We start from the raw sequence: 12369 nt of genomic DNA, 5'->3' as shown, positions 1-12369 counted from the left end.
TGGGCCAAGGCCAGCTGTATGAGATTCAACAAGGCCAAGTGCTGGGTCCTGCACTTCGGCCACAACAACCCCATGCAGCGCTACAGGCTTGGGGAAGAGTGGCTGGAAAGCTGCCTGTTGGAAAAGGACCTGGGGGTGTTGGTCGACAGCCAGCTGAACATGAGCCAGCAGTGTGCCCAGGTGGCCAAAGAAGGCCAATGGCATCCTGGCCTGTATCAGAAATAGTGTGGCCAGCAGGAGTAGGGAAGTGATCGTCCCCCTGTACTCGGCACTGGTGAGGCCGCACCTCGAATACTGTGTTCAGTTTTGGGCCCCTCACTACAAGAGGGACGTCGAGGTGCTGGAGCGTGTTCCAGAGAAGGGCAACGAGGCTGGTGAGGGGTCTGGAGAACAAGTCTTCTGAGGAGCGGCTGAGGGAACTGGGACTGTTTAGCCTGGAGAAAAGGAGGCTGAGGGGAGACCTCATCGCTCTCTACAACTCCCTGAGAGGAGGTTGTAGCGAGGTGGGTGTCGGTCTCTTCTCCCAAGTAACTAGCGATAGGACGAGAGGAAATGGCCTCAAGTTGTGCCAGGGGAGGTTTAGATTGGACGTGAGGAAAAATGTCTTTACTGAAAGAGTGGTTAAACATTGGACCAGGCTGCCCAGGGAAGTGGTTGAGTCCCCATCCCTGGAGGTATTTAAAAGACAAGTAGATGAGGCGCTTAGGGACATGGTTTAGTGGGCATGGTGGTGTTGGGTTGACGGTTGGACTCAATGATCTTAGAGGTCTTTTCCAACCTTAATGATTCTATGATTCTATATAAAATGTATTTCTTAACTTTAGTCACTGCCCTGCACTACGAAGCAAGATTGTTCCAGTGTGATCTCAGCTATGGGTAGCTAGAAAGAGTGGATTTAGAAACCTGAGGAGTAGGAGCATTTTGTCCTTTAACAAACTCATGTATGTAAAACATAGGGGTTTCATCATTATATTTCACTATCCTATATGTTTGCAGTTCGTGCAGTGGTTAGTGTAGTTAGTTAAAACCAAAGAGGCTTTGTGTTTCCAAAGTACATACTCCCCTTCATGCATTACTTGTTAGAAAGGAATTTACATTATATTTATGCTTTGAAGTGTTTAGAGGATGTTGTGGGTTGCTTACTAGGCTGATGTGCATTTGTTCCAATGTTTGACTGTTGATTACATAATGGTTGTAGTAGTTTTAATTTAGTTATAGAAGATAAGCGTAGCTTCCTCTTCTTCTGTCTTCTGTTTCACAGTGTATAGATAGCGCCATTTTAGTCTAGCTGCTGTTCTGTCTTATTTTAATGGCTTCCAAAATACTAATTAATACTATAAACCAAGCTATTATTTGCTATCTTTTACTGTTGTCTCTGTGTGTACACATACTGCAGCAAAAAGGTATGCTAAATCATGGCTGAATTTTATGGCTTTGTAGACCAAATGTTATGCATGACCCAGGTCCTACACCTCCAGATTTTTTTTCTCTTTTGGCAGACCTTCCACCATTTCCTCTGTGCTTGCCAACAACAGCCTAGGCTAAACTACTCGAGTCATGCTCCATATCAATTCTTTTTCCTTCTATATCTGACAGTTCTGCCTCTTGGCCATTTCCAAGACTTTATGTGCACCTCTTCTGTATTTCCTGTGTTTCAAGATTTACATTTGGATTGAAATCTGATCTCTGACGCTGTTTTGTAAAGAGAGCAGGAAGGAAGCTTGCATTGCCCTTGTGGGAGGAGGTGTCCTCGCTTCCAAGCATGTGCAGAGAATTCTCATGAGTGTTTTTCCTTATGCTTTCTCCCATCGTGCAAGTGCATAAATAATTAGACTAAAAGACTAAAGACTAATTAGACTGAAGACTAAAAGCTCTAAAACTTGTAAGAGTGGGTCCTCTGAGTTTAAAAATAAGTAAATAGAAATGGATTATGCCTATTTCCATTCTCAGTTAAATAATACATTCAATATTGTTCCCCCATAGGAACAGTTCTGCATCCTGTACTACCTATGGTAATTCTGAAGCAGTTAATACCCCTCGGGAGTCCTATAAGAGTGGTGATGAAGCCAGACAGGCTAAGCTAATTGTGCTCTTTGTACATGCACAGTGTTACCCATTTGGATCATGAATCTTAGACTTGTATCTTTGGGGAAATCCTTGTTTTGTTCTGTACGCTATCTCTAATATTTTTTTCACAGAAGACCAACATTTGGGTTTTTGGCTCACAGGTGGCATACCAGCTTTTTTCAGTGTAGATAAACCTGTATCTTTGAATACTTGAAAAGCTGACTTCTAAACAAAGGAGGTTTTCAACCCTAATTTTTGGATCTGTGTTGTGTTTACGTTTTCCTTATTATGGCTTTTGCCATTGAAGTCCTTTTTTATTTCATTTAAAAATTGAAAACTACAAGATTGTAATATATCCTTATTTAGTAGGGTTTAATTTGGAACTTCAGAAGGGTTTAACGGAAGAAGTCTTGAAAGTGTGTGGTGTAGATGACAAATTCTGGTCTCGCTGCAAATGTATGATAATAAAACTACTGCAAAGATCCTTAATGTTTTTTGGAGGAAAATGTTAATGAATCAAACAAGTGTTAAGAAACTTACATTCAGAAATTTAAAATTTCTACTTATTTTCTATCATTATAAACCAAATATCAGTGAATGATATGTGGAATATTGTCCTAGGTAAATTTCACATGCTATAATGTTGAGTATAATAAATTAATTTTCAAGCATGGTTGATTTGAAATTTGACTTAGTTTTTGTTTTAAAAGGTGCAGAAGATGAAACAATCTCAGTAATGCAATATCCAACACAGTATATTAATCAAGACCCTTATTTGCACCAAGACGATGACCAGCAACAAGGATGGGTTTCTTGGGCTTGGTCTTTTGTTCCTGCTATTGTGAGTTACGATGATGAAGAGAATGATTCTAGTGGAATTGATGATGGAACAACGCTACATCAGCAGAAATCTCAATCCCTCAAGGATCCTATTATTTCAATTGGGTTTTACTGTACAAAGGCAACAGTGACTTTTAAGGTAAGTATTTCTGTGTCATGTAGGATTTATTTGGCTTGTTGAGAAAATGTGTAAAGATTATCTGAGTGCTTGTCTACTGTTTGATTCGAGACAGGGAATATTACATTAATGAATAACAAAAAATGTGAATGTTGAAAGCTCCTCTCGCATCATAATGTATTGTTAATTGCAGTGTGTGGTGGTTTTGCTATTTGAGGTAGAATTTGAGTACAAACATTTTAATTTTAAAGAGAAACCACTTGATTTACTTAAATTAACATTTTTCGATGGGAGAAAAAGCTTAAAAGGCTTTCCTTGAATGTTTATTGCAGTATTCTATCCATCTATTGTTTATATAAATATACTTCTTTATAAAAAAGCTTTAGCTTCATATAGCTTGTGAATTGGAGGAATATTTTTTCTTTTTTAAACTATAATATGTGCAAATATGAATTTAAATTGATAATGTTGAAATTATTTTCCATAGGTTGGAATTGAATTAAAGAAACAAAGGATAAATTACACATATACTCTTATGTATGTAGAGAAAGATTTGAGTATTTTCTGTAAACAAATCTCAGAATAGTTGCTTGGCTTCTCTCTATTCGTTTTGTAAACTGCAGAAGGGAATATGGAGAGTCTGAATAAGATATTGAGATGTACTGACAGAAATTAAAAATTAAGGTTCTGAATTAGCAAAATACTTTTTACACGTGCCAAACTATATGCAAGCAATTCTATGTGCATAACTATAATAGAAAGCGGCTCTTGGTTTTACAATTAAACCTATATTAAATCAAGGCCAGAACTCCTCAGAACAGGAAATAATACTGTTTCTATGAGCAGCAGAATAACTAAGGTTGTTTTTTATGACTTTGAGCCTTTCAGATGAACTGCAGTACTTTCATAAACCTCATATAATGTTTATGTGCCTGATTATATACTCGATACCATCAGCAATCCCCGTCCCTTTTCTCCCCGTTTGGCTTGTCATCTGTGCACAGGAGTGTTTTGAGTGGCTTCATGGCTACTTTCTCTTAGCTATTTTTGTTTGGTGGCATAGCAGAGCATTTAGCTGTTCAGCAACTGTCAGAAAGGATGAGATGAGTGACTTTGGGAGCTGCAGGCATTCTGTGGGGAGGTTAATGTTTTAAGCCTCCAGTCTTCTGGCAAATTTGGTTGCAAAATTTGAGGACATAAAGTGTCAACTGACATTCAGTCATGTTCTTTTGTGTCCATCTGCTTCAGCCTTCATTTAAAAAAACAAAAAACAAAGGCTAAAAATAAATAATGGAAAATCTTTTCTTCCTCCTTTAATTATATCCCTGGCATACCACTTGAAAAAAGTGAAAACCAATCAAAACTCAAATTTCTTATTTATCATGGCTCAGCATCTTCTTTCTTTTGCACTTTGTCATACAGTAGTAATTTTGTGCGCTCTTTCCTTACGTGAGAAAACTCATTAAAAATAATATGAACTTCTTTTTTGAACAAGATTTGCTGGATTGGGCTTTCCTAATGTTTCATTGGGAAGCTTATACATTTTATATTAGGAAGTGATAAAACCTACTTAAAATGTAACATCTTACATTCTATAAATTTTAAATGTGAAGTGATGTATGATACTAATATGGTGACAGTTAGGAGGAAAACAGAATACATTGTTCTGCTTGCATGCAAAGAATGTATGGTATTAATTTGTGGTTCATATTTTGGTTAAAAAATAAGGTCAAGTTTCTGCATTAGCATTCTGAACAGTTGATATCATTCCAGCTAAAAATCATGCCAAATTAAATGTAGCGTTTTCTAATAATGGTGAAAATGATTCTTGTAATGTCTGAGTTCTTTTAATCAATTAATTGCTTTTCCTCTACAATAATTGCACACAGCTGAAGGGTGATCAGTGATTTTTTTAAATCCAATTTTCTTGGACATTTGGGTTACAAAATTTTAATTTATAACAACATCCATGTGTATCCACTCTTGAAAGTAATGAGAGCTTGTGGAAATTTTTATATAAAAATTAGAATTTGAACTATTTAAACTGTTCAACATAACTGGTTTTTTTAATGCAAAACATAACACCTTCATTATTTTGTGCTTCTTTTCTCTTTTTTCTTAGCTGTAGGTTATATGCTTTTTAACCTGAGTGTATGTGTTTCACCACTTTAAGTTTTTATATCAAAATCATGCAAGAAATATAAATGCATGTTTCTCTCAATTGCCATGACAAGAAACAAAAATGAGTATGGTTGTAATCAAAATGTTTCCTTAATGTTATCATGCTGATTAATTATTTGCTGGGAAGAATAAATAATGTATTTATGGATTTTTACAGCAATTTATAAGCTAATTTGATACTATGTTAATAATGCAGCTGTGTATCTGCTTCATCTTTTCACATAGTGTCTCTTTAGATAAGCAAACTAAAAATACTATAGTGGATTTAAAACTTTCTGTTATGGCATACTTCAACCAGAAGTTGAATATGAGAAGTTCTAATATGGATAATGTGTTACAGCTGTTGAACTGCACCTGTTTCCTGCTTGTTAATAAATTTTAGCCCATAATTTAATTTGTCTTCATCAGTTCTGTATATTAACGACATTACTGCTGTTTAATACTAATATTGACTTATATAAGGTGTTTATCCTATTGTTTCATAGCTCACTGAAATGCAAGCTGAAAGTAGTTATTACAGTCCTCAGAAAGTAAAATCCAAAGAAGTTATATGCTGGGAACAAGAAGGAACCACAGTTGAGGTAATTTTCCATTGACAGGGTTTTGGTTTTTTTTTTCATTATAAATACTGTAGTAAATAGTTACTAATAAAATATTTTGAAATTATTTCATTACTGATTGTTCATATTCTGCTATATTGGATGTGCTTATTGTAATAATGCTGTAGATAGAAATTCTCTAAATTTCTAGTGCTGTAGTGATCGGACTCTAAAGTAATCCCTTCCTTCCAAGTGCACTGTTTGATTAACTTGCTGTTTATTAAAGCTCTAAATATATAAACCTAAACATATTTTGGTTCACTTTTCTCCATCTTCTCTATTTCTCATGGAGTAGAATTCTTCAAAATTTCACTTTTTTCCTCACTAGGTCCTTATGAAAGGTGAACTTTTCTTTGATTGCCAAATAGGTTTTGTTGGTTGCCAAGCTATGTGCCTTAAAGGAATTATGGGAATTAAAGACTTTGAAGAGAACATGAATAGGAGTGATGAAGTGAGTATATTGAAATATCAGTTGACTTGCTAAATAAGCAATTCTGGTATGCTTTATAATAATCATAGAATAGTTTGGGTTGGAGGGAATGTCTAAAGGTCATCTAGTCCAACCCCCCTGCAATGAGCAGGGACATCTTCAACTGGATCAGCTTGCTCAGAGCCCCGTCCAGCCTGACCTTGAATGTTTCCAGGGATGGGGCATCCACCACCTCTCTGGGCAACCTGTGCCAGTGTTTCACCACCCTCAGCGTAAAAAAATTCTTCCTTTTATCTGTAGTCTGAATCTACCCTCTTTTAGTTTAAAGCCATTCCCCCTTGTCCTGTCGCAACAGGCCCTGCTAAAAAGTCTGTCCCCATCTTTCTTATAAGCCCCCTTGAAGTACTGAAAGGCTGCAATAAGGTCTTCCCAGAGCCTTCTCTTCTCTAGGCTGAGCAACCCCAACTCTCTCAGCCTTTCCTCATAGGAGAGGTGTTCCATCCCCCTGATAATTTTCATGGCCCTCCTCTGGACCCACTCCAACAGGTCCATGTCTTCTCTTGTGCTGAGGGCTCCAGAGCTGGATGCAGTACTCCAGGTGGGGTCTCCCCAGAGCAGAATAGAGAGGCAGAGTCACCTCCCTCGACCTGCTGGCCATGCTTCTTTTGATGCAGCCCAGGATACGGTTGGCCTTCTGGGCTGCGAGCACACATTGCTGGCTCCTGTCCAGCTTTTCATCCACCAGTACCCCCAAGTCCTTCTCGGCAGGGCTGCTCTCAATCCCTTCATCCCCCAGCCTGTGTTGGTACTGGGGGTTGCCCCGACCTAGGTGCAGGACCTTGCCCTTGGCCTTGTTAAACCTCATGAGGTTCACACAGGCCCACTTCTCGAGCTTGTCCAGGTCCCTCTGGATGGCATCCTGTCCCTCTGGCGTGTTGACCGCACCACTCAGCTTGGTGTCATCTGCAAGCTTGCTGAGGGTGCGCTCGATCCCACTGTCCATGTCATTGATGAAGATATTAAACAGTACTGGTCCCAATACAGACCCCTGCGGGATGCCGCTCGTCACCAATGTCCATCTGGACATTGAGCCGTTGACCACTACACTACCCTCTGGATGTGGCCATCCAACCAATTCCTCACCCTTTACCGGACAGTCCACCCATCAAATCCATACCTCTCCAGTTGAGAGAGAAGGATGTTGTAGGGGACCGTGTCAAAGGCCTTACAGAAGTCCATATAGACGACATCTGTAGCCCTTCCCTTGTCCACTGATGTAGTCACTCCATCATAGAAGGCCAATCTATTTATTAAAATATTTGATTGCAAGAATTTAGGAAGGCTGCTGTTGCCAATTGTGATTTAAATTATTTGAATGTGTCACTGGAATATAGAACTCAATGTCTATTCCTTACAGTTGGAAAGACAAATATCTAGGAGAGAGAAGCTGCAAAACATAAGGCTTTTTTTTGACAACCCCACTACCCCCCATCATTATGTGTGTCTGCATACTTTGATCTTGCATAACAAATTAAAACACAGTTGAAATCCTTTGAAAGTCCTTAAATCAATAGAAGATTGGAGGGAAGAAATGGGAATGCTGTACTCTAAATATAGTAGAAGTGTGGCTCAAATATTGGACGAGTGTTTTGCCTTATTTTTCAGTAAGGTTGATGAGAGCAGTATCAAGTGAAGGAGTAAAACAGTATTAACTTCTATATTTTAAATAGAAGCAAAGCTTGAATTGCGTAGTAAGACAAAATCAGGTATCCATATGAACTAGTCTTAAAATATTTAATGAAGTGGTGCATGAAATTATAAATTCAATCATGAGGATTTTTGGTTGAACTATAGATAGAATAGTGCCATAAAGTACTGGAGAACAGCAATTATTATCTGTGTTTAAATAAAAACAAATAATGCAGCCAACAACAGACCTGTTAACTTGATGTTAGTTGAATGTTACTCCGTGATGCTCTGTGAAGTCTTAGAAAGTATTTTAAGGAGAAAAGAATATGGAAGAAAATATAAAGTGACTGTATATTAATGTCAGGTATCTCCTTATTTGGACAATGATCACATACTGCACTATTATAGGTATGATGGGACAGGTTCTTATACTTCCCCTGTGAGAGCAGCATGCCTTGGCATTCATCTCAAGCATTTGTATACAAATGCATGCAGCACAGAAAACAAACTAGAAGAATTCGATATCCTTACACAGCTGTAGAGAATGACATTATTGAGATTATAGAGGTGTGGTGGGGGACACTACATGACTGGTGTGCTGCAATGGATAGACATAGGCTTTTACAGAAAGCAGGCTGGGGAGGCAAGCAGGAGCCAACTGTAAAAGGTGCCCTGCTGGCCTTGTTAAATACAAGGGAGACATGGTTGGTGATGTGAGGGTGGACGGCAGCCTTGTCTGCAACAACTATGAGATTGTGAGGTACAAAGATCATGAGAAAAATGATTTTTGGATTGGGGTGAATGGGTGAGCGAATGAGTTTCCTGTTAGGTTAGTTGATAAGAGGCATTTGGGTTTTTGCTCTTTTTCATTTTTCTGCCACCCTCTAGGGTGTGAATTTAAGAAAATATCTGCTTTTGTGAGAATGGTGGTGATGTTGATACTGCCTCACCTGTTCTTTCTGTACTGCTGTAGTTGGGATTGTGCCTTTCATGAAGGTTCCAGCTTTGTTTTATGTGATCGGTTTTTTCCTACCATCTATTCTCAATCTCATATAAATAACCTTTTTGGAAGAATAACTCTTGATGGAAAAGTTGTGTTGATTTTAGAAGGATAGAGGGTTTGGGGTATGGAGAAGGCATGTAAAAATCTAGATGAATAAAGAAGAGTGATAAGGTAGCAAGCAGGTCTTACATTGAAATAACTGCTTATCATGAAGAGGATAGATAAAGCATCTGAAAGGCATTGGTCAGTCAGAGAAATGGAGTATGTAGTGACAAGACCGTGTGTAGTTAGGAGGATGGAGCAGTATTCGGAGTAACAGTGATCTGAGGTGATGTGAGGTTATTTTCTGTTAAAATGAAACTGGTATGTTCTGTATCATGGGTTGTATAATATTCACTGGCTCAGGCCATTTTTATTAATTTGAAAATGGGGAGGGAGTGGACAGGAACTTCAGCGTTATTTGAATAAAGGTATTTTAATTGTCTTCATTCATAGTGAAATATGCTCTTGAGGGATGCTACCATGTCACTAGTGTGTTATGACAGAATTGAAACTGTTCTGTTAACTTGACTGTGTTTTTTTTCTCCCTTGCCTTATTATTTTATACTACCTCATGAAGGAGGCCTACTTCTTTAATTGTGGAGGAAATTTGAGTGCAAAAGGGATGACATACCTTACGAACTCACTATTTGATTACAGAAGTCCAGAAAATAATAGTATTCGTGCAGAATTTATATTGGATGCAGCTCATCATAAGGTCAGAGAATTAAATTTTTCTTAGAAAAAAAAATTTCTAATGCTCTCTAATGGATTTCTAGTGATTATTTAGATCTGTGTACTATTAGAGGACTGATTTTCATTACTTTGTCATGTTTAACTGAATCTTACTTTGCAGATGGCAAAAAAAAAAGTAAACCTGTTTGTCTTTAAAAAAAAAAAAAAAAAAAATTAAGAAAAACATGTCCAAAAGAAACCTCAAACTCCCCTCCTGCCCCAAAAGCTGAATTAATGACATAGTTTCCAAAAGCATTAACTAACTACAGAACACCTGCAGAGAACAACAGAGTTATGAGAGAATGCTAGCAAAAGGTCAAGCTTTACCAGCACATACTTCTTTGAACCCAATCAGTAAGTAGTTCACGGTCTTCAAACTAAGAAGTGCTCTCTTGGAAACTGGATCTTGGGCAATGTTAATTTTATTGTCTGTGTGCTATATTTGTCTACTTAGAGGAAGTCTTGGTAATTCTGCCTTTGGTAGCGACAAATTTTCAGTCACCAATAGTCTCTGTTGTAAATTGTGCAGTAAAACTTTATTCCCTGATTGTCTGCAATCATTAAAGACTGGATGCGATGACCAAGGTGGTCCCTTCCACTTGTGTTCATAGGTGAAGTTCTGTGCTCTGTGTTTAGGTAAGCCATTTACAATGTTGAATATATCTAATTTCTCTTAAACTTAAATTTTACTATTTTCACCTTTTTAGTACTACTGATGAAGTGTAACGCTGAAGAAACCCATAAAAAAAAGAAATTAATTAGTGAAATCACAAGTACTTACATATATTCAAACATTTCCTATAGTGTGTTTTACTTTTAAGCTTTACTCTTTCCTTGGCCTGTCTTTGCTTTTATGATTTGCCTATTTTTTGGCAAGAGGGGAAGCCAACTTGCTGTGTGATAATGGATTATATTATGTATAAATCTTAATGATAGCATAAAGTCTTAATAAGTTTCCTACTGTTTGAAGATAAAACTACAATATTCCTTAAATAAAAAAGCCAGAATGAATGAGCTTCAGTTTTCAGTGTATTTAATTAGGCAGATCTGTTCGATACAAGAGGTCAAGTGAAGAATATTTACTCCATTAAAGGTACTAATTAACTAGATGTTATTGATGAATTGGTCAGGATGTCCACTGGAATTATGGATGTGCCTTTGTGTGGCCTCAAATAGAAGTTACATTACCTATCGGAAAGGTGAATTCTTTGGGATAACCTCTGTCCTTTGTTTTGATAAGCCTTTCCGTGTGTTGATGCACAAATCCAAACATGAATATATCTCTCTCATACCAACCTATCAGTCGGTAATCTCAAGATTCTTTCCTTATACAACGTTTTCTGTGTTTGCTTTGCTTTGTTGGTAGGAGACGTACACAGAGATAGCTGGAATGCAGAGGTTTGGGGCTTTCTACATGGATTACTTGTACACAATGGAAAGCACCAGTGGCAAAGGTACCTCTTTCTCTATGTTTACCCTGTTAAATAATAGAAACAAAGAGTTTTCATGCCCAGCTGGTCCTTGACCAACTGTCCTCTAACTTACCTTAGATTTACCATCAGGTTCATCGTTAAAATGGTTTCATCTTCATTGATGTGTTTGAGATTAGCTGTTTTGGTTAGATGTTGATTGTTGGTGTTCTTCCTTTTTTTTCCCCTGCATAACTAATCACAATGATGTCTTTTATAGTCAGTTGCTAAAGAGAAAATAATTCTCTTGTAGCAGTGGTGAAGTTCATAAAGCGTGATGTCCTTTTTTTTTTTTTAAAGTTGTTGTCATTATTGACTTGGGGGGGGAATCTTTTGAGAAACCCTGGTTGAAGAATAAAGTTGATCACCTACTTGGTGCAGAAGATTAAAAGGACTGTCATTTTCCCCTATGAAGAAAAATGTAAGAATGAGAGATAGTGTGGAGAATTAATCTTTAAATACACATATCTGAACAATTTTGTGAGCAAATATTAGCCTAAACTATGCACATATAGATATTGGGTAATTCTAAGTAATTTTTGGGATTCTTATCAATTCTTTTCTAAATCTGAGACAATACAGTGGATTCAGTGCAGTAAGTATATCTACTTTTGTGAGTGTCACAAAAGCCAGGACAAAGGACTTAATGTATCAGCAAGTAACATGTATATATTTTCATACAGATATTCTTCTCATGAATTGTGATGTGATTTCCCCCCACCCCTGGGAAGATTGTCATCTACAGCTGCTGTTCTGCAGTTTTATTGCTTAAATAATGCTTTCTTCCACACCTGTGTGTTTATTATCATGAACACTATTTCTATGGACATCTGTTGGGAACTTCTTGCTATTCTGTGGCTGAATGTTTATCTGTCCTTGCTACCTAGTCCAACTCATCTGGGTTTTTTTGCATGTTTTTGTCTCTATGTAAGAGAAGTCTCGACTCCTAATGTTTGTGTTTTCTGGACTTGTTGGACATTAAGTATAAAAGGAGTAGGAAAGAAAAACTTCCACTTTGGTTAGAGGATGGATCATGCAAAGCTTAAAAAAGAAATAAATGATGCTATTGCCTTCGATAGTAGAGGGATGCACTAGGTAATTTAACAGTTCTTTCCTGGCCCTAAGGCTTTCTGCTCTGTGCTGTGAGTGTGATGTGAAGCTGAGAAAATGTACATTAAATCAAGCTTCTCCTGCAGTCT

General features: G+C 37.5%; 1 protein-coding gene across 5 annotated transcripts in view; it reads left to right on the top strand.

Moving 5' to 3' along the window:
* The window catches only part of VPS13B (vacuolar protein sorting 13 homolog B), a 497028-nt gene that overhangs the window by 72591 nt on the left and 412068 nt on the right, over positions 1–12369 (top strand). For 4 of the 5 annotated variants that reach the window (XM_076329345.1, XM_076329346.1, XM_076329344.1 and 1 more), the window contains exons 8-12: positions 2778–3046; positions 5692–5787; positions 6134–6256; positions 9547–9684; positions 11068–11155. In XM_076329345.1, coding sequence (XP_076185460.1) covers positions 2778–3046; positions 5692–5787; positions 6134–6256; positions 9547–9684; positions 11068–11155 — 714 coding nt within the window. The remainder of the gene's footprint in view (positions 1–2777; positions 3047–5691; positions 5788–6133; positions 6257–9546; positions 9685–11067; positions 11156–12369) is intronic. The other variant, XM_076329347.1, reaches the window with a different exon arrangement.

This window comes from Aptenodytes patagonicus, chromosome 2 (genome assembly GCF_965638725.1).
Source record: "Aptenodytes patagonicus chromosome 2, bAptPat1.pri.cur, whole genome shotgun sequence".
In the NCBI taxonomy this organism is placed as follows: Eukaryota; Metazoa; Chordata; class Aves; order Sphenisciformes; family Spheniscidae; genus Aptenodytes; species Aptenodytes patagonicus.
This window is presented reverse-complemented; position numbering and strand designations above follow the sequence as displayed.